The sequence below is a fragment of the Zea mays genome, chromosome 6 (assembly GCF_902167145.1).
Source record: "Zea mays cultivar B73 chromosome 6, Zm-B73-REFERENCE-NAM-5.0, whole genome shotgun sequence".
Lineage (NCBI taxonomy): Eukaryota > Viridiplantae > Streptophyta > Magnoliopsida > Poales > Poaceae > Zea > Zea mays.
The window spans coordinates 145,445,180-145,467,553 of record NC_050101.1 but is presented as its reverse complement, the minus strand read 5'-3'; the positions used below and the strand labels follow the sequence as shown (position 1 = coordinate 145,467,553).

The 22,374-nt window shown below is 48.0% G+C and overlaps 1 protein-coding gene across 1 annotated transcript; it reads right to left on the bottom strand.

Moving 5' to 3' along the window:
- Window positions 1-1,113: 1,113 nt before the first annotated feature.
- Window positions 1,114-6,504, bottom strand: LOC100282707 (Phosphoribosylaminoimidazole-succinocarboxamide synthase). Its single transcript, NM_001397641.1, has 12 exons — window positions 6,104-6,504; window positions 5,920-6,021; window positions 5,137-5,266; window positions 4,917-5,009; window positions 4,745-4,833; window positions 3,125-3,205; window positions 2,789-2,878; window positions 2,365-2,454; window positions 2,186-2,236; window positions 2,031-2,077; window positions 1,821-1,878; window positions 1,114-1,728 (listed from the first exon to the last, which is right to left on the bottom strand). The coding sequence occupies exons 1-12, from the start codon at window positions 6,407-6,409 to the stop codon at window positions 1,672-1,674; spliced, it is 1,194 nt and encodes a 397-aa protein (NP_001384570.1). The 5' UTR covers window positions 6,410-6,504; the 3' UTR covers window positions 1,114-1,671.
- Window positions 6,505-22,374: the final 15,870 nt, after the last annotated feature.

Genomic DNA, 22,374 nt, shown 5'->3' with positions numbered 1-22,374 from the left:
ATATCAGTTATTCGAAAAGTGCGCCCAGTCCGAAGAGTTCCACCAGAGAAAAATCAAGTCACAGCGAAAAACTAAGGATACTCCGCAGTCGAGCAGGACATGGGTCAGGACTGCGCAATTGGAGTCACGCCGGCAAAACCGTAACCAGTCACAACAATTAACTGACACGGTCTAATGATGTCCGTATATAGCCCAACAATTAAGTTTAGCAGCGCTAGAGATTTGGTATGAACATGCTTAAATACCAACACTGCGCATAGCGCCCTGGTCCATCCATTGAAGATATACATATGAACTCGGAGTCACAATCAATGCCAAGATCTTTACTAGCTTCTACTCCTCTCTTGGTTGAGGCGATCACTCGGATATAGACACCACTTACCGAAGCAATCGTGTTGTGTTTTATTGTATATGATGATGACCAGAGAGAGATCTTCCACTTGTGAAACAAATTACGGTCAGGGCTCCATCATGTTATGTATACTATGTACTACACGCACAGGCCACAGGGTGATCTGTTTGACTCTTTTTTTGAAATCGTTCATGGGCAAATAGTGTTCATTATTGAACCACAGAATCTCAAATAGAATACGTCCACACAAAGGACTACCAAATACAAAACAAAAAAAAACATGGATGATTCCAGTCAAGCAAAATGGCAAAGATTAGCCACTTGCCACTGACGAAATTCAGGGTATCCTACTCGTCGGGATGTACATTACCGGAGCTCATAGCCGCCCGATATAAATGTTTTAGAGCTCAATTGATCATCTGGAGGTCTGCAGCTAAAGGCATAATAATGCCCCCAAAAGAAGTTGGAAACCACATAGAGAGCACATTGATCGACGGAAGCTCCCTTTTCGCAGAAGTCTCCAACAGTTTGAATACAAAATGTTGACGCAGATGTGCAAATCACTGAAGAAAATTTGTTCAGATTATGCACTAACAAATCTATACACACCTCTTCACGCTCGATGAAACCAGTTTGCCTCAAGTCAGTCATACGATCTGAATGAAACTGAAGTGCGAAACAAAACTTAGTGGCAACCATAACTTGGAGGAAAAGCCCAAACTGAAGCCCAAATTTGGAGGAATGGGGAGGAGTCATTTATAGAGTCTATTGGAGTTGTTTTTCTTCTAGCAATACCCAAATTTACTTTTACAAAACGATTTGGCCTCTTGGAGTTGCTCTTAGAGGAAAAGCCCAATTACGCTAGAACATAATGAACTTGTTATTTGCAAATTTATCCTTTTCGTTTCAGAAGACAGCGTGTGATGGCTGCCCGACTCAAACCACCTGACAACGTTACACTAACACAAAGAAATCTGAGGAAGGCCTGTATGAATACAGCATCTGTCGGTCTCATGCTTGTTAAATTTCTCAGTTTGTCTCCCCCCCTGCTCCAAACACGGCAAATCTCACCAGCGGAGCATGGCGGTTGAGTTTATTACCACATTATATCACAGATCATGAAGAAATGTGGTGGATAGTTCTGCTTCATCAAGACGCAATGGCAACCCTCACAGGACGGATATATGGCATCTGCGCAGACTACTTGCTATTCGCACGGGAATATTAGTGCCAGAAATGCACCCAAAACCCTATCAGATGGTTTCATGAATTGGTTCCAGAAATGCACTCAAACTCTGCCCCAGATCCTCTATCAGCAATCATAGGTCCCGTAAGGCTTGAGCGACATTCCTTGATATCCTTTCATGAATTGGTTCCTGAATTTTACAAAAAAAAAAACATTGATCGTAAGATGTAAGTATTGGTTTGTCTGCTAAGCTACAAGCACAATGCGAAGCCTTCTGCATACCTGCGCTTCTAGGATCTCGAATTTTGTCTTCGTGATTGTTTCAAACAGGAAAATGTATCTGCAGTGGGTATTCAACCGAACTATTTTCAACTAGAGTTTAAAAATATCATTCTTGCAACAGTTTCGCGTACAGAACGCACATAAATTATATTGAGTTGGATCATCTCTTCTGAAGTGAGAACAACAGCTGAAACTTATAGAGATACATACCGCCAGGCCAGCTCACAAACCAACTCTTCTGGAGCTTCTGGCAGAACCTGAAAGTTTTAGGGTACACGTAAGTTTTCACTCAAAAGTAATTGAGTTGGATCATCATGGAACAAAATTCAAAAGTGGTTCTAACAACTGTATGAAGAAAAATATACCGCGTCTTCATATGGGTTGCAGTTGTTCTTGAACCAAAGCCTTAAAAACTCCTGCAAAAATTAAGCGATATATTCAGAAACCTCGTTAAAAATGAATCATAAGGTTAAAGGCTAAAGTGCATCAAGGATTCAAGGTAATCAGCTCATACATGATGTGTATGACTCAAAAGGTAGCTTACCTTATCAACATTTTCAGGTTCAAGGCCAGATTTGAATCTATCTTCGTATGAATTAGCAATCCAATATCTGCTAGAGTCAGGAGTATGAACCTGCTTGATAAAAAGAGGATAACACGAATTTTATAAATCTAACCATTTGACATTTCAATATCTCAGAAGTTATCATACCATTGTACTCAACATAATTATATAAAAAACAGATACTGCTCAGAACAGATAGTTTTCAACAACATGAAGTGATCAGTTAATGATATAACAACACTGCTTATATTTATACATATAACAGCTAGTTAATACTATATGATTCTACAGAATGCATTCTTACTGTTGTGAAAAGAAAAATCATGCATATTCTTTCGCTAGTTACTAGGAATAATGTGTACAGGGTTAAGAAACATTTGCAGAATCATGTCAGAAGTAAAACCTCATCAATCAACACAATTGTTCCATCAGGTGTTTTTCCAAACTCATACTTAGTGTCAACCAGAATTAATCCATTCTCTAAGGCCACTTTCTGCAAATAAAAAACAAAAAAGATCATCATCAAGTTACACAATTTCAACATAGCTGCAGCACAGAAGACTACCAAGCAAACATATCATCTCAAAACAACTAATAATTCTAATGCATGTACGAACTAAAGCATGCTAAAGTAAAATTAACAAACCATTTTTCGCAGTGTTTGCAAATTAAATTGTAATGTTACTGAACAGACCTAAAAATACCTCAACAGAAACAAAAAAACATGATGATTCTCTACCTGTCCATATGCAAACAAGCTTAAGGCTTTGCTTCCTGCCTCATGAAAATCTTCCTTCGACATCAACCCTGACTCGATTATCTGCAGAATAAAAGGGACAATGTAAGGCATCTTTGAATAAAGAGAGTCATAGCAAGGGGTGATGCAGGCTACCAGCAGCAATTAAAATACCAAGATAAAATAGAACTATCAATTCACAAAGAATCATGTTAGAACATGATGCGAAAGGGCCTCTAGCCGAGTTGGTTAGGTGGTCTAAGTAGCACTCCTCATGTCCTGGGTTCGACTCCCTATGGAAGCGAATTTCAGGTTGTGGTTAAAAAAAACTCCATCGTCTGTCCCACGCCAAAGCACATGTCTAGAGGACATATCTGGTGCATATGAAAGTTTAGTGCACATATTAAATCATCACTATCCATCTTAGATCTAACGTCCCTATTGATCATTGTAATTTACAAATAACACATTCCACCACGTCGGAGGGTGTCCTTAGCAAAATCTACCAAACAATTAGAGACGTTAGATATAAGATGAGTGGTGATGATTTAATATGTGCACCATGTCCAATAAACTTCCAGGTGCACGAGATGTGTGTTCACATGTCTAAGGCCCAGTCATGGTCGTTTCTCACATGGGCTATGGTGTCGCTGTGTATAGGTGGGGCAGAGGTTGGAGGTTTTCTCGACCTGCGTGAGAAGGTCTTCTTAATATAATGTTCGAGGGCTGTCATACCCCCCACATGTCGAGTTTTTTTTTATGTTAGAACACGATCCAGAAATCATCCAAAGACTATCATATTACTCATTTCTGCCAAACAAAAAATATATATCAATATCTAAACATACAAATAAATTAGTGTAACTTCCTGAATCATAAGGTCACATATTAACATATCAAATTTCAATGATTTATTAATCTAAGCATCTATTTATCATCCTACAAAATCTAGTGTCAATAAGAGCAACTCCAATAGTTCTTAAAAAATAGTTTGTTAAAATTATGTTTAGCAAGTTGCTAAATAGCTATTGGAAGTAAAAAATAACTTAGTCTCTAATAGTTACTCATATTTAGGAAGTAGTTCGATTTTGAATCTAGCTTTAACGACCTTGTCCCTATGAGATCTGCCTCATAATAAGGTTGAGAGCAGAGGATGTGAGGACGGAAGAGAAAAGGTTGGTCGATATAAACTATGGAGGAGTGGTGGTCCGGTGGCGTAACCTATGAGGAAGTTGGGTTCGACGGTGAAGAAGAAACTTGTGTCATACATGTTTGACCTAGCTACCTCGTTATGCTTGAAAGTGAAAAAAGAGTGTGCTACACCTGGCTACCTCACTATTGTGGGAAAGGGAAAAATAATCACGCTAGTGTAAAGAAATTGACGTTAAGTGCATTTAGGGAGTTCCTACCGAGTTGCTAAATGTGGAGAGTAAATAGAGTTGAATAGCAACTAAGTAAATTTAGCAAGTCTATTTAGAGAACCATTGAAGAAGTATTTTCCTATTTACTTCTTAAATTTAAGATTTAGAGAGTTGTTTAGAGAACTATTAGAGTTGCTCTAATAACTTACGAGACTATAACTCTTTAAGATTAAAAGAAAAAAAAACATTAAAAGCAAGACACCTCATCTGGAGTGACAGGGACATCATGGTCTGCAGCTTTAGTAGTTGGTGTCAATATATTTGAAGATAGCTTCTCATTCTTTACCATACCTAGAACAGAGGCCAATTACCGGTCACTAGAAAAAAATAAAACAACATCAAATTGGATATTTTTTGGCCAGCATAAAACATACCGTCAGGAAGAACATTTCCACAATAATTTCTTACACCCTTATTATAAACTGTCCATAAAGATGTATCAGTGCTTCCTGTAACAAATCCCCTAACTGAAAATTAACCGGTAAAGATAAGATTAGTAAGAATGATAGCAAAAAAACGTGAAGATTTTGTATAAAATCATTGCGAATGGGTATGCAAAAAAAAACAATATATACAAGAAGACTTAGATCTCACCAACAAATTCAACTGGAAAAACTGTGCATCTTTTGGCGATTGTTACATTCTTATCAGGAGAAGACACTACTGCATTTGGAGTAATGTGCCGTGTCTGATTGAACCACCAAAGGCTTGTCTCATTAAGAACCTGAAATTACCCATATGCCATCACAACAAAACACCTGATTGTGGAAATAATAATTTTTCATCCTAAATGTATTGTTGTTTCAAACTTCAGTATGTGCTAGTATATTTAGGGGTGGTAATGGATCACGATCCAAATGCCCCTTCACAAAAAGTTAGGGCACTTAAATAATGTTAGTTCAAAAATGAATAGGAATAGAGTCCGGTCCTAATCCGATTTGATCCTTAAAGTTTGTAGTGTAAAATCTAGAACCCATTATCACCCCCTAAGTATATTACATGTATACAGATAAAATATAAAGAGGTAGATCATCAATTGACAAAATTCTGGACAGTACTGAGTCCTGTGGTATTTTCAGGTCAAAATCACTTGTGGCATTGAGCCATGCTGTCAAAGTATTAATTTGAGTAGACTGATTGCCGCACCTAACGTTGACATTTCTTTTACAAAATGTACTGAGCAGACCGCCCTTGAGTCCGAGGAACGAAGAAAGCAACTTTACACAGTTGTATGAAACAAAAAGCAGGAGACCAACACAAGGAGAAGCAGTTCAGTGCGTTGAGTTGATAATGCCTCAATGGAATGAAATTGTCATGTAAAAGGTGTCAAAAGGTTGTCAAAACTAGCTCTGCATAAAGCTAAGATGACGATAATACCTGCCCTTTAAACGGGATGGAAGCAAGCACGCGATCGAACGCGCTCTGCCTGTCGGTGGTCACCAGCACCAGGTGCTGCCCGCTCTCGTACACGTCCCTCACCTTCGCAACCAGCACAACGGTCACTTACTTCGGCCATTTACAAGAGATTCCCCGCACGATGGCATGCCAGCGGTTTGCTCACCTTGCCCTTGGCAGCAAGGCGGAGCCCTGACACCGAGAGGTCGAGGCGGGTCTCTCCGAGGCAGTTCCCCATGGAGGCGCGTGCAGCAAGCAGCACGGACTCGCGGTGGCCCTGGTCGGCGACGAGAAGTGAGGAAGGGGCCACCGCGCCGCTTCCACCGGCCGCCATCGCGAGAGGTGGAGTGCGGTGAGAAGAGGACATAGAGAGGTGGGGGGATACAGGAGTTGAGGACACGCTCCGGTGCAGTGGCTTAGCCGCCTTCGCTACGGCGGCGGCGGCGGCGGCGGCCGGCGACCAGGAAGACATGAGAATGACGGCGTTGAGACTTGAGAGAAGCAGGGTTTTTCAGCGGGTGTGCCTCTCACTGCTGCCCATATATCGCCAAACGGACGGTCCAGACCCGATACGGCCAAAAACAAAAGGGAACGGGCAGGACTGCCGGTTTTTCTGAGTTCGGCATGTTTCGGATTATAATCTCACTGTATTTTATAATTCAGCGCAAATAATCCAGTAAATAAATAAATATCTAAATTATAGATTCAGATTATATAATCTAAATACCATTTAAAAGTAGTTTATTTAAAATTATTTTTGGCAAAAGACCCATGGCTCGTGGTTACGAAAATAGAAATTACAATATATGTCATACTTCTTTCCCTCACCTCAAATAAACAAATAAGGTATTGTTGTCTTCGTGAATAATCTACGTTTGTATAATTTAGACTACCAAACAGTTACATGTAGATTATATAATCTATAAGCTGAAACAAACAAGTTCTTAACTGTAAAATGACACATCATTGTCAAATTTGTGGATTATTAGTGTACTTTACTCATTATTTTAGAATAGAGAGTAGGGATGTACGGCACGGATTATTCAACCACCGTGGAGTGTGGCCTGATTCTTTATCCTCGCTAGTCTTTGTCGGCCAATTAGCCTTTAAGACTGTCTTTAGTAGCTATTATATTTCATCTTATATCTTTTTTTCTCGAAAGCGCAGGGGAACTGCGCCTTTAATTATACTAAGAAGAGGAAAAAACATAATACATACTCCCTCCGGTTTCCTATTAGTTGTCGTTTAGAACAACGACACGGTCTCCAAAATATAACTTTGACCAATGTTTTTTTGTTAAAATACAAATGAACTCTTAATACATTTATACTTTTATAAAAGTACTTTTTATAACAAATTGGTGCATATAAATATTATGTTTCCAAAAGTAAATAACAAAATAGTTATTTGTAGTCAAAATTTTATAAGTTTGACTCGAACCTTATCCAAAATGACAACTAATAGGAAACCGGAGGGAGTAATACAAAAAAACGCTCCTTATGGAGGCCAAAAACAAGCATAAAGAAACAAAACCATGAGGAATTCAGGCTACCGACAATGGAGCAGCCAAATAGGAGAGACCCTTGGCTCCTGCTAGCTCCCAAAGGTTTCTCTCCTCATCAGGCTGCTTCAGGATTCGAGAAAGGCTGGGGTCTCTCCATCAAGCACACATCTATTGTGAAGGTTTCATATCTTCCAGGCTCCTAAAATGATGAGAGAATTCAGCCCTTTCTTGACCATTCCCTGCACTGCCTCTGCAGCCCCCTTCCACCACTCTAAGAAGAATGTGAGGCCAGGCTGTGGGGCCAGGGCATGTAACCCAAATTTCCTTAAGAGCATATACCAGAAAATTCTTGTGAAGACGCGGGAAATAAAGAGGTGGTTCATGGTTTCATCTTCCTGATCACAAAGAGGACACCTGTGTGGGTGATTCAGGCCCTTTTTGGCCAGACGATCAGCAGTCCAACATCTGTTGTGTGCCACCAACCAAATGAAAAAACGGCACTTTGAGGGGGCCCAAGATCTCCAGATTCTTTTGTAGTGATCAAAAGTAGCAGATCCTAAGAACAAGCCTTTATAAGCTGCTTTTGTTGTGTATTTACCATCAGAAGCAAGGCTGAAAACATGTTTATCCCTTATGTTTGGTTGTAACTCAATCTCTAAGATGGATTCCCAAAGATTTAGATAATCGACCAAGACTCTTACTGTAAGAGCCCCCCCCCCCCCCCAATATCTGAAATCCATATCCTGTTTAAAAGTGCTTCTTTCACCGTCCTTCTGTTAGCAATTCTTCTTGGAATAGACTTGTACAGGCTGGGGGCAATATCAGATATTCGAGTGCCATGCAGCCATCTATCATTCCAGAACAAGGTGTTTGAACCATCCCTAACCTTAGAAATAAGGGCCATAGAGAAAAAAGCCCTAGCTTTGTTTGGGACATGTATGGGAAGGTTTGCCCAAGGCCGCCCCAAATCAGTTTTCTGCAGCCACAACCATCTCATGCGGAGAGCCCAACAAAGCTCTGGAGACTAGAGATTCCCAAGCCTCCTAGTTGAAGGGGTCGACACACCTTTCCACAGGCTACCAAACAATGTCCTCCCTTTGCTTCCTTTCTGTCTCTCCATAGAAAACCTTTTCTTATCTTATCAATGGCATCTAAGGCCCATTGGGGAATGTCAATTGCCATTGCTAAATAAATCGTCATGCCTGTGAGAACATGTTGCACCTGAATTCTCCTTCCTGCTGTGGACATCAAGTCAGCTTTCCAATTAGGGAGTTGATCTGCAATTCTTTCAACAAAGGGCTGGAACTGGTGCCTAGAAAGCTTATGCAAGGATAGGGGGAGCCCCAAATACCTGTAGGGGAAGGTTGCCATCTCACAAGGCAGCAAACTCTGAACTTCCATCAAGGTCCCCTCGGGGCATTGGATAGGATATACATTTGATTTCTGTGCATTATTTACGAGGCCAAAAGCATCTCCAAAAAGTTGCAGGATGTCTAAAGTGATAGAAGTTTCTTCAGCCGTAGGATGTAAAAACACAGCCACATCATCTACATATATAGAAATTCGATGGAGCTTCTTTCTTCTAGATAACTGTTGTAGCAAACCTGCTTCTTCCACTTTAGAGAATAAAAGGCCAACAACATCCATAACTAGGATGAAAAGCATGGGGGAAAGAGGGTTTCCCTGCCTAAGCCCTCTCCTATGGGCTATATGTTCCCCCGGGGAATCATTGAGCAGCACTTATGTAGTGGAGGAAGCCAATAACCCACAAAAATATCCCTCCAGATATGACCAAAACCAATCTGCTGCATGACTTCAATTAGGAAGGGCCAAGACACTGAATCAAAAGCCTTAGTGATATCAAGTTTGAGGAGCAGGCGAGACAGTTTTTGTTGGTGTAACAGCCTTGCAGTTTGTTGTACCAACATGAAATTATATTGGATGAACCTCCCCTTTATAAATGTGCTTTGAATCGGCGAGACCAACTCATTTAGCCTTTTGGACAGCCAGTTAGCAAGCATCTTAGTGATCAGTAGTCTTTGACCTGCTCTGCCCCATCTTTTTTCGGTATCATGGTAATAAATGTTGTGTTGAGCTTGTAGAAATTGTTGAACTTCCTGCTCCAAAATGCCCTAATTGCAGCCATAACTTCTGCTTTAATACTACCCCAGCAATCTCTATAGAATCGTCTTGTGAATCCATCCGACCCTGGGGCCTTATCCAAAGGCAAGCCTCTAATGGTTTCCAAAACCTCTTGTTCTGAAAAAGGGGAGTCTAGATCAGCCAGATTGTGTCTAGGCAGTCCAAGGGCATCCAGATCGATAGTCCTTTCCCTGTTTACACAATGTCCAATGAGGTTTGTATAAAACTGATCCACTACTGCTGCTTTTTCAATATGGTTGTTTAGGATACGATCTCCATCAACTAACATGGCTACGAAATTCTTCCTCTTATGGTGCCTTGCATGCATATGGAAAAATCTTGTATTCACATCCCCTCTTTGAGCCATGAGATTCTTGACCTTAATCTTGCCATGGTTCGTTTAAATGAGGACGACAGCAAAGATTGTTTTTTGAGCCTGTTTTTAAACCAGATCTCTGCCGGGGTAAGAGGTCTTTCGTCATGTGCCATCTCCAGCCTATGCAGCAAATCCTTTGCCAAAGCTAACTGCAATCTTACATGCCCAACCTGCTTGTCACTCCAACCTTGCAGTCTTCTAGCTGTCACCTTTAGCTTCTTCTCTAGTGTCTGGAAAGGGCATATGACAGCGTCGACTGAGACCCAGGCTGAATGCACTTCCTCCTAAAAATCTTCAAGCTTGGTCCAAAAGGATTCAAAATGAAAACGCCATTTTCCAGGCTTATTGTCACTGAGTCCCCAAAAGCAAGGGACAGTGGTCTGAATCAAGTGACGCAGCACTATGGAGAATAACTCTAGGGAAGGTTAGCTCCCAGACCACAGAACAAAACACTCTATCAAGCTTAACAAGGATGGAGTTATCTTGCTGGTTAGACCAAGTGAATTTGCGTCCTAGTAGCGAAATCTCCTTGAGGGAAAGATCATTGATCAAACCCCTGAAACGACCCATCATAGCTCTATTATAATTGGAGTTATTCTTATCTGATGTTTTATATATGAGGTTAAAATCCCCAGCCACCAGCCATGGACCAGCACAGGCTGTTCTGACATCTCTGAGTTCCTGAAGAAAAAGGATTTTTCCATCATCTATCTTACCCTCTATTTCAAATTTTACTATGTAAATACTATAAACTATAATATAAATTTTTTATTTTATATGATCTACTGCAAACATCCTAAACGTAATTTATGTCGGAGTTTACACGTCGTGGTTAGAGATATTGTCAACTAGTAGTCCTAAACAAGAAATCACCGGTTTGTCAACTTGATAATAAGTCTGCAGGTTGTACTTTGTACATATGAATTTAATGGCCCAAAGAAGTAATGCTACTTACACATGAACAAAATTAAAGAATACATATGGCCTTAAACAGACTATAGTAATACTTTTCGCGAATTAAATTGACGATATGTCCTTTAACCTATATAGTTACTACTGGCTATTTGGCTCCAGATAAATATTAGAATTAACATCCAACTCGAGGTGTTTCGTTTTTTATAATAGTGTCGGCGTTTCGAGACCGGGGGTCCCTGAGCCGACGAGTGAGTGTGTCGCGTGCCCCAGCCCAGATGGGTCGAGCGCGTGGGCGAGCGCGAAGGGGGGAGAGCGAGGTGGCCGGAGACGGGCGTGAGAGAGGTGGAAATCCCGCGGCCTTCGTGTTCGTCCCGCGCCCAGGTCGGGTGCGCTTGCAGTAGGGGGTTACAAGCGTCCACGCGGGTGAGGGAAGCGAGCGGACCCAAGAGAGCGCCTGTCCCGTCCTCGTCCCGCGCGGCCAACCTTCTCTAAGAAGGCCCTGGTCCTTCCTTTTATAGGCGTAAGGAGAGGATCCAGGTGTACAATGGGGATGTAGCAGAGTGCTACGTGTCTAGCGGAGGGAGAGCTAGCGCCCTAAGTACATGCCAATGTGGCAGCCGGAGAGATCTTGGCGCCCTGCTGGTATGATGTCGTGGCTGTCGGAGGAGCAACGGAGCCTGGTGGAGGGACAGCTGTTGGAGCGGTCGAGTCCTTGCTGACGTCCCCCTGCTTCCGTAAGGGAGCTGAGAGCCGCCGTCGTCACAGGGCACGCGGGGCGCCATCATTGCCTATCTGGCGGAGCTAGCCAGATGGGACATCGGTCTTGTTCTCTGCGGCCCGAGACGGCTCGGGGTAGGGTGATGATGGCGCTCCCTGTTGACGTGGCGGGCCCGCGCCCGAGGCTGGGCGACGTGGGGGCTCCTCCGAAGTTGGGGTTAGAGATGGCAACGGGTATATACCCGTCGGGTAGTACCATTCCATACCCGTACCCATCAAAAAAAATTCTGCCCATCGGGTTACCCATATATACTCGCGGGTATAAAATCTTACCCATACCCGTACCCGCGCGGGTATTTTTACCCGTCGGGTAACCCGTACCCGCTAGGAAAGAATTAAATTCCAATATACCAATCACTCAAAATATTAAATAAACATATAAAAACAACTTCAATTTCACATATAACAAATCATATGATTACATAACTTGGTATCTAGACAAATGATAACTAGAGAAGGGTTTTATTCTAGCTAAGTTGGACTCTATTAGATGTTTATAGTGCTATTGATGCGGGTATATATTTACCCACGGGTAGACGGGTATGGGTAGTACCAACCCATACTCGTACCCGCCTACCCAACGGGTAGAAGTTTTTACCCATTAACATACCCGCGGGTAGAGAAATCATCCCGTACCCGCGTTCATATCGGGTAAAACCCGTCGGGTATTCGGGTATTCGGGTACCCATTGCCATCTCTAGTTGGGGTCGAGTCTGTCTTCCGTTGCCGAGGCCGAGCCCGAGCCCCTGGGTCGGGCGAGGCGGAGGTTGTTCGGCAGAGGCCAGAGCGGAGTCCGAGCCCTGGGGTCGGGCGAAGCGGAGTTCGTCGTCTTCCGGGGCTGAGCCCGAGTCCGAGCCCTGGGTCAGGCAGAGCGGAGTTCGCCGTCTTCCGGGTCTTAGCCCGAGTCCGAGCCCTGGGTCGGGCGGAGCGGAGTTCGCCGTCTTCCGGGTCTTAGCCCGAGTCCGAGCCCTAGGTCGGGCGGAGCGGAGTTCGCCGTCTTCCGGGTCTTAGCCCGAGTCCGAGCCCTGGGTCGGGCGGAGCGGAGTTCGCCGTCTTCCGGGTCTTAGCCCGAGTCCGAGCCCTGGGTCGGGCGGAGCGGAGTTTCCTATGGCGCCTTTGGCAAGGCCTGACTGCCTGTCAGACTCACTCTGTCGAGTGGCACTGCAGTCGGAGTGGCGCAGGCGGCGCTGTCCTTCTGTCATACCGGTCAGTGGAGCGGCGAAGTGACGGCGGTCACTTCGGCTCTGCCGGGGGGCGCGCGTCAGGATAAAGGTGTCAGGCCACCTTTGCGTTAAATGTTCCTGCGACTCGGTCAGTCGGTGCGGCGATTTAGTCAGGGTTGCTTCTCAACGAAGGCAAGGCCTCGGGCGAGCCGGAGATGTGTCCGCCGTTAAAGGGGGGCCTCGGGCGAGACGGAAATCTCTCGGGGTCGGCTGCCCTTGTCCGAGGCTAGGCTCGGGCGAGGCGTGATCAAGTCGCTCGTATGGACTGATCCCTGACTTCATCGCACCCATCAGGCCTCTGCAGCGTTATGCTGATGGGGGTTACCAGCTGAGAATTAGGCGTCTTGAGGGTACCCCTAATTATGGTCCCCGACAGTAGCCCCCGAGCCTCGAAGGGAGTGTTAGCACTCGCTTGGAGGCTTTCGTCGCACTTTTTTGCAAGGGGACCAGCCTTTCTCGGTTGCATTTTGTTCCGGTGGGTGCGCGCGAGCGCACCCGCCGGGTGTAGCCCCCGAGGCCTCGGAGGAGTGGTTTCACTCCTCTGAGGTCTTAATGCCTTGCGTAATGCTTTGGCTGGTCTGGTCGTTCCCTCATGCGAACTGGTCGTAGCCCGGGTGCACGGTCGGGGCCCAAGCTCTCGGGCTGGTATGTTGACGCTGTCAACGGTTCGGCCGGAGCCGGGTTTGCGAGAGCAGCCCCCGAGCCTCCGCACAGGGCGAGAGTGCGATCAGGGACAGACTCGGCTTTTTTACATACGCCCCTACGTCGCCTTTCCGCAAGGAGGAGGGGGGGGGAGCGCCATGTTACCCTCGATGGGCACCGAACATGGTGTCTCCGGTGAGCTGCAGGCGGGTAATCCGAGTGGACGTCCGTGCCCCGTTCGTTGGGGGTCGGCTAGGGGCCCAGAGGCACGCCCAAAAGTACCTGCGGGTGATCTGCCAGACCCGGTCCCCTAGCGACGGGGTCCGAGGGCTCGATGTCTCCCTCCGATGGGATTCCGTTACAGGATCGCTCCCGCTGGTCTCGGAAATGTCCTAGGGTACCTCGGGAGCGCAGCCCGAGCCTTGGTTATGTATCGAACGTACCCCCGGTCATCCCTCGCTCGGTGTCTGAGGCGACTGTGAACCCTTCGGGGGCCAGCCTTCGAACCCCTGATCAGTAATGAGCGCGGAGCCCGAGTAGCCTGAGGCGGCCGTGGAGCCCTTCGGGGGGCCGGCCTTCGAACCTCTGACCAGTAGTGGGTGTAGGGCCCACGCGATCTGAGGCGACTGTTGAACCCCTCGGAGGGCCAGTCTTCGAACCTCTGATCAGTAGGGGGGCTCGGAGCCCGGTTCCTTCACAGGGAAGGATCCTTTTCGGGGTATCCCCCTTTCCCGGTCCCTGTTGCAAGAGATAGAGAAAGAGGAAAAAAGGAAAAGGATACGAAATCGAACGACGTGGCGTACCTTTTTTGGCGCGGTTATTACGGCGAAGGATACAAAATCGAACGACGTGGCGTACCTTTTTTGGCCCGCTTCTCCTGCCAGAGGCGCCGCCTGTCCCGCCGCGGAGTTAATGCGACGGGGCGAGTGGTTGGCGGGGCGGCCGTTGCGCGTGCGCGAGCCGTTCGAGGAACGGATCACGGGCGCGTCGTCTTCACGCCGTGAGGGGAGGCTCTCCTGCTGCCCCTGGATGGGACGTGAGCCTGGCTGACGACGTGACCGCTGCTCCCGCTCGCTTGCCACCGTCATTACTGCCGGCCCGCTTTCGGCTGCATTGACCGTCGCGCTAGGCTGGCGCCGCTGGGTCGTGCGCTGGGCTGCCTCGAGTCGCGGTATTGGTTCCGCAACCGAAGAGGCACGGTGGTGGCGCAAGTGGCGGTGCAGTTGCTTGCATGCAGCATCTGGCGAGCCGGTTGCGTGACACGTGGGCCTGGGCCTCCGTGCTGGCGTGTTGGGAGTCGGAGAAGCGCGTCCACCTGGCGCGGTTGCATGCCGCCTGCATGGCTGCCCGCCCCTTCCGCCCGTTGGTCTGGGCAAAAGTGGGGGGTCGCTTGTAACCGCTGGGCGGTTGTGTGCGCCACGCGCGGCGGTTTGGCTTCTTCTGCTCTGTGCCGGTTTGCATGACATGCGGGACCCAGCCCCCGCGCCGCAGGGGAGGGCCTTGGAGCGTGTTGGAGAAGACTCAGCCCGTGACGTTTGAGGGCGCACGTAGGGAGAGTTGCCTTTAAAAGGAGGGTGACCCCTTTCGGAAGGCGACCATGTCTTCTTCCTCCCTTATGCGTCGTGTCTTTCCATCTTCCAAGCCCCCGGATGGGGGATACCCGCCGTCTTTCCGCCTCATCGTTGGAGGAACGCAACTCCGTGGGAGTTGGTACCTTTCAGCCATCGTTCGGCTTCAAGGATTTTCATCACGTAGCCCGGCCGTATCCCCCCGCCGGTGGTCGCCCAAGGTGGTGACCTTCGGCTTGATGGTGGGGGAAAGCGAGCCGGGCTGCGGCCTCTGCCCCTCCCTCAGCCTCAAGGATTTTCATCACCAGGGCTGGGGAGGGGAGTGTGTCGAGTTGAGGTCGGCCCCCGCGTGGGCGGCGGCCCGCTCCTTCACTCAGTGATCGGAGGGAAGGGCGGTCGTCGTCCATGGCGCTGGCAGCTGCACCGTGCCTGGCTCTCGGACGCGAGTGGCTTCGGAGCCGCTCGCGGCGCCGGCGTCCGCCACGGCAGCTTGAAGAGGTTCTTCTGTCGGCGAGATTGCCAAGGCCGGCCACGGACCGACCTTCAACTCTACGGCCTTCTGCCCGTCCTTGCCTCACAAGTTTTGGCATGGGCGGGGGCCTCCTGGCGGCAGCATCCGCCCTGAGGTCAGTGCTGCCGCTGTTCGGCCCCCCGGAGCAGAAGTCGTCGTCGTCGCCGCTGCTGGAGCAGGTGACGGCGCGCCGTTCGTCGGTCTTCCGTTGCTCCGCAGGCCTTCCCCCATGGAGTGGGGTTGTTCGTACCTGCGGAGGGGGAACCGGAGTTCCGTTTGTAATGGCACTTTGAATGCCAGTGTTTTTGTTCATTGTGGCTGTCGAGGCCTGAACATGTATGTAATTTCGGCACGGAGCCGTGTTTTTTCCTCATTTTCGAGCACTAAGTCTCGCCTGTTGATTATCTGAACCGCTTCACCAAGCATGAGTCGCCCCGTGTCAAGGTGACGAGTGAGGTATCCGTATCCCGGAGGCGTGGGAGTCCCTCGGCTCGATCGACCTTGTTGTCTGAGGCTCCTCTAGCTTAGTTAAAGGGACCTCTTGGCCGCTCTTCGATGAGCCGAGGCCAGGGGTAGCGATATCAGCACGAACAGAGGCAGAGTTGGCTCGAAAATGGAAACCTGGTTGGCCGGAGCCTAGCCGGGTTGTCCGTCAGCGGGACCGACGCCGGAGTTGACCAGCCGAGGCCTCGGGTCGGGCTGGCGCCCTTGGAAGATGGTCGGCCAAGGCCCCTGAGGCAACCGGCCGAGTCGCCTGCTCGGGCCGGATTCCCGGAGAAGTCCCTGGACCGCGTCGTCGTCCGAGGCTGGGTCGGTCCTCGCTGAAGGTGTCGTCGATGCCGAGGGTGTTACAGCCCCCCTCCAGCGTGAAGACCCGAGCCTGCAGGATCAGATCGCCTTGTAGCGTGTGCCTTCTGCGGCCGCTGAGGCCAGAAAACACACCCTCGCTGCGTTGTAAAGCTGCGTCTCCTTTCCTCTTATTTCGAGCATCTGGACTCTTTGTCGGTAACAGGGATGCTTGTGCAAGCGAGAGTTGCTTCTCGCGGAAGGTGATGAGTGAGGTATCCGTATCCCGGAGGCGTGGGAGTCCCTCGGCTCGGTCGGCCTTGCCGCTTACGCGTACTTTCACCCGTCCATGAGGCCCTGTCCCCGACTCAGTCGAGAAGGCTCGAAGGATCCGCTTCGGCAGAAGAGCTTCCGAACGTAAAGACTTGTTCGATCCGCGGGATCACTTTATCCGAACGCGAGTTACTTATCGCAGAAGGTGATGAGTGAGGTATCCGTATCCCGGAGGCGTAGGAGTCCCTCGGCTCGGTCAGCCTTGGCTGCTTACGTGTACTCCGTCGTTTCCAGGATCCGCTTTTCGAAGTAGTCAAAAAGCACGAAAGAAATTATGCTAAAAAGAGATCTTTTTTCGGGGAAAATTTCGACGCAGAGGGGGTCTCCCCCCCCTTTTAGCCCCCGAGGGAGGGTCGGGCTTTGCCGAGGCGAGGCCGACCCTTCCTTGATGACTAAACTTTTGCGTGGGCGCGAGGTATATGAACAACTTGAAAACATCTTAAGGGTAGAAGCGACGTAGTTGTTTGATGTTCCAAGCGTTGCCGTAGATCTCGCCTTGATTGTTGGCCAGCTTGTATGTTCCGGGCTTCAGAACTTTGGCGATGACGAATGGCCCCTCCCAGGGGGGCGTGAGCTTGTGCCTCCCTCGGGCGTCTTGCCGCAGCCGAAGCACCAGGTCGCCCACCTGGAGGTCTCGGGGCCGGACTCCTCGGGCGTGGTAGCGTCGCAGGGATTGCTGGTACCGCGCCGAGTGTAGTAAGGCCTTGTCCCGAGCCTCTTCCAGCTGGTCCAGCGATTCTTCTCGGCTAGCTTGGTTGCTTTGATCGTTGTAGGCCCTCGTCCTCGGGGAGCCGTATTCCAGGTCAGTGGGCAAGATGGCCTCGGCCCCGTAGACCAGGAAGAACGGCGTGAAACCCGTGGCTCGGCTTGGCGTTGTCCTCAGGCTCCAGATCACCGAGGGGAGTTCCTTCATCCATCGCTTGCCGTACTTGTTGAGGTCGTTGTAAATCCGGGGCTTGAGCCCTTGTAGAATCATGTCGTTGGCACACTCTACTTGCCCATTCGACATGGGATGAGCCACGGCGGCCCAGTCCACCCGGATGTGATGATCCTCGCAAAAATCCAAGATTTTTTTGCCGGTGAACTGGGTACCGTTGTCGGTGATGATGGAGTTTGGGACCCCGAAGCGATGGATGATGTTGGTGAAGAACGCCACCGCCTGCTCGGACCTGATGTTGTTCAGGGGTCGGACCTCGATCCACTTGGAGAATTTGTCGATGGCGACCAGCAGGTGCGTGTAGCCCCCGGGCGCCTTCTGCAAGGGACCGACGAGGTCCAGACCCCATACAGCAAAGGGCCAGGTGATGGGTATCGTCTGCAGAGCCTGAGCGGGCAGGTGGGTCTGCTTCGCATAGAATTGGCACCCTTCGCAGGTGCGGACAATTCTAGTGGCGTCAGCCACCGCCGTTGGCCAGTAGAAGCCTTGCCGGAAAGCATTCCCGACAAGGGCTCGAGGCGCTGCATGATGGCCGCAAGCCCCCGAGTGTATTTCTCGCAGGAGTTCCTTTCCTTCGGTGATGGAGATGCATCGCTGGAGGATGCCCGAGGGGATGCGGTGGTAGAGCTCCTCCTCATCGCCCAGCAAGACGAACGACTTGGCGCGTCGCGCTACCCGCCGAGCCTCGGCTTGGTCGAGGGGTAGCTCTCCTCGGCGGAGATATTGCAGGTACGGGGTCTGCCAATTTCGATCAGGCGTGGCCCCGCTCTGCTCCTCCTCGACGTGCAGTGCCTCGCGCTCGGGGGTGAAAGGGAAATGTGCCCTTGGACCATTTCTAAGTATTTTGGTGATTGAGTGCAAACACAAGTGCCTAAATGTGACTCTATGCCCATGGATGAACAAAGTGCAAATCACAAGTAAAGGTATGTTTCTAAGCCTTAGTACATTGGTTTTGTGTACTAATATACTTGTCTAAGTGTTAGAAACAGAAAGAAAAAGAAAAGAAGAAAGGTGCAAAGACTTGGCTGTGTACAGCCAAGACTCTGTTCGGTCTGGGGCACCGGACTGTCTGGTGGTGCACCGGACAGTGTCCGGTGTGCACCGGACTGTCCGGTGAGCCAACGGTCGGCCGAGCCAACGGTCGGCCGCGCGATCTGCGCGGGACACGTGGCCTGGCCAACGGTCGGGAGGGGGCACCGGACAGTCCGGTGCGCCAGATCTGCAACGGTCGGCAACGGTCGACTGGGCTGTTTAAGGAAAGAAATCGGGCACCGGACAGTGTCCGGTGTGCACCGGACTGTCCGGTGCGCCCGACGACAGAAGGCAAGGATGGCCTTCCAGATTTGTTCTCAACGGCTCCTAGCTGCCTTGGGGCTATAAAAGGGACCCCTAGGCGCATGGAGGAGTATACCAAGCATTCCTTGAGCACTCTTGATCACTCACACATCAATCTTGCGCACTCGTTCGACATTCTAGTGAATTGAGCTCCGTTCTAGTGTGCTAGTCTCTTGAGCTCAAGTCTGGGTCTTGTGTGTGCGTATTCGCTGTGATCTTTGTGTCGTGTGTGAGTTGCTAATCCCTCCCTTGCTCCGTGATTCTCTGTGAACATCTTTTGTAAGGGCGAGAGGCTCCAAGCTGTGGAGATTCCTCGCAAACGGGATTGAGAAAAGAAAAGCAAGAACATCGTGGTATTCAAGTTGATCATTGGATCACTTGAGAGGAGTTGAGTGCAACTCTCGTCCGTTGGGACGCCACAACGTGGAGTAGGCAAGTTTTGTACTTGGCCGAACCACGGGATAACCACTGTGTCATCTCTGTGATTGAATTCTTGTGGTTATTGTGTTTTGACTCCTCTCTAGCCACTTGGCATAAACTGTGCTAACGCTTAATCAAAGTTTTGTGGCTATAAGTTTAAGTTTTACAGGATCACCTATTCACCCCCCCTCTAGGTGCTCTCAATTGGTATCAGAGCCGTTCTCTTCAAGAAAGGGACTAATCGCCCGAAGAGATGGATCCTAAGGGGAAGGGAATCGTGATCAACGACAAGGAGAAGGAGTCCTTCGTCAACGAACCTAAGGATGACAAGTCCAACGACTCGGGCTCGGGCCATAGACGAAAAGATGGGAAGAAGAAGAAGACAAGGCGCATCAAGGAGATTGTCTACTACGACAGCGACGAATCTTCCTCTTCCCAAAAAGACGACGACAACGACTACAGGAAGACGGTCAATTCGAACTTTTCATTTGATTATTCTCGTATTCCACATAATTCGAATTCGCATTTGCTTTCCATTCCTCTTGGCAAACCTCCACACTTCGATGGGGAGGACTACGGATTTTGGAGTCACAAAATGCGTAGTCACTTATTCTCTCTCCATCCAAGCATATGGGAGATTGTAGAGAATGGAATGAAATTTGATAGCTCGGATAGCCCTATGCTTATAAATGAACAAATCCATAGAAATGCACAAGCTACTACTGTTCTCTTAGCATCTTTGTGCAGGGAAGAATACAATAAGGTGAGCGGCTTGGACAATGCCAAGCAGATATGGGACACCCTCAAGATCTCTCACGAGGGCAACGACGTCACCATGCTCACCAAGATGGAGTTGGTGGAGGGCGAACTTGGGAGATTCGCTATGATAAGGGGGGAGGAGCCAACCCAAACGTACAACCGACTCAAGACCCTTGTCAACAAGATAAGGAGCTATGGAAGCACGCGATGGACGGACCACGACGTCGTCCGCCTAATGCTAAGGTCCTTTACCGTTCTTGATCCTCATTTGGTGAATAATATTCGTGAGAATCCCAGGTACACCAAAATGTCGCCCGAAGAAGTTCTTGGGAAGTTCGTAAGCGGGCGAATGATGATCAAGGAGGCAAGATACGTGGACGACGCGTTGAACGGTCCTATTCATGAGCCTCAACCCATTGCTCTCAAGGCAACAAGGAACAAGGAGGCGCTACCAAGCAAGGTGGCGCAAGTTGAGGCGGCCGGGCTAAATAATGAGGAGATGGCCCTCATCATTAAGCGCTTCAAGACGGCGCTTAAAGGTCGCAAGGGACAGCCAAGCAAGACCAAGGAGAAGCGCTCATGCTTCAAATGTGGTAAGATTGGTCATTTCATTGCTAACTGTCCCGATAATGAAAGTGACCAGGAAAAAGGGGACAAAAGGGAGAAGAAGAAGCATTACAAGAAGGCCAAGGGCGAAGCACACATCGGAAAGGAGTGGGATTCGGATTGCTCCTCCTCTGACTCCGACAATGAAGGACTCGCCGCCACCGCCTTCAATAAGTCATCTCTCTTCCCCAACGAGCGTCACACATGCCTTATGGCAAGGGAGAAGAAGGTGAGTACTCGAGACACCACTTATGTTTCTTCTAGTGATGATGAGTCCAGCGATGATGAAATAGATTACTCTAGTTTGTTCAAGGGATTGGATAGAACTAAAGTAAACAAAATTAATGAATTGATTGATGCCTTGAATGAAAAAGATAGACTCTTAGAAAAACAAGAAGACCTTTTGTATGAAGAGCATGACAAATTTGTAGAGGCACAACGATCTCATGCTCTAGAAGTTAAAATAAATGAAATGCTTTCTTGTGAATTATCTTCTTGCCATGAGACAATTTTTAAATTAAGGAGCATTAATGATGATTTGAATGCTAAGTTAGAGATTGCTAGTAAATCCACCTCTTTGTGTAGAAAATGTTGTAGCGTGCACTAGGTGTAAATATATTAACATTGATGCTTATAGTGAACACCTAGCTTGCATTTCTAAATTAAATGAAGAGGTAGCTAGTCTTAATGCCCAACTTAAGACTAGCAAAAGTGATTTTGAGAAACTAAAATTTGCTAGGGATGCCTACACGGTTGGTAGACACCCCTCAATTAAGGATGGGCTTGGCTTCAAGAGGGAAGTCAAGAACTTAACAAGCCATAAGGCTCCCATCTCCGCCAAGGAGAAAGGGAAGGCCCCTATGGCTAATAGTACTAAAAGGAACTATGCCTTTTTGTATCATGATAGGAGACAATCTAGAAATGCTTATCGGAGTTATAATGCATATGATGCTTTTGATTCTCATGTCATGTTTGCTTCTAGTTCTTCCTATGTGCATGATAGAAATGTTAGTAGGAAAAATGTTGTTCATAATATGCCTAGGAGAAATGTTGTTAATGTTCCTAGGAAAGTTAATGAACCTTCCACAATATATCATGCTTTAAATGCTTCCTTTGCTATTTGTAGAAAGGATAGGAAGATAATTGCTAGAAAATTAGGGGCAAGATGCAAGGGAGACAAAACTTGCATTTGGGTCCCTAAGGATATTTGTGCTAACCTTGTAGGACCCAACATGAGTTGGGTACCTAAGACCCAAGCCTAAATTTGCCTTGCAGGTTTATGCATCCGGGGGTTCAAGCTGGATTATTGATAGCGGATGCACAAACCATATGACGGGGGAGAAGAAGATGTTCACCTCCTACGTCAAGAATAAGGATTCCCAAGATTCAATTATATTCGGTGATGGGAATCAAGGCAAGGTAAAAGGGTTAGGCAAAATTGCAATTTCTAATGAGCACTCTATCTCTAATGTGTTTTTAGTAGAGTCGCTTGGATATAATTTGCTATCTGTTAGTCAATTATGCAACATGGGATATAACTGTCTATTTACTAATGTAGATGTGTCTGTCTTTAGAAGAAGTGATGGTTCACTAGCTTTTAAGG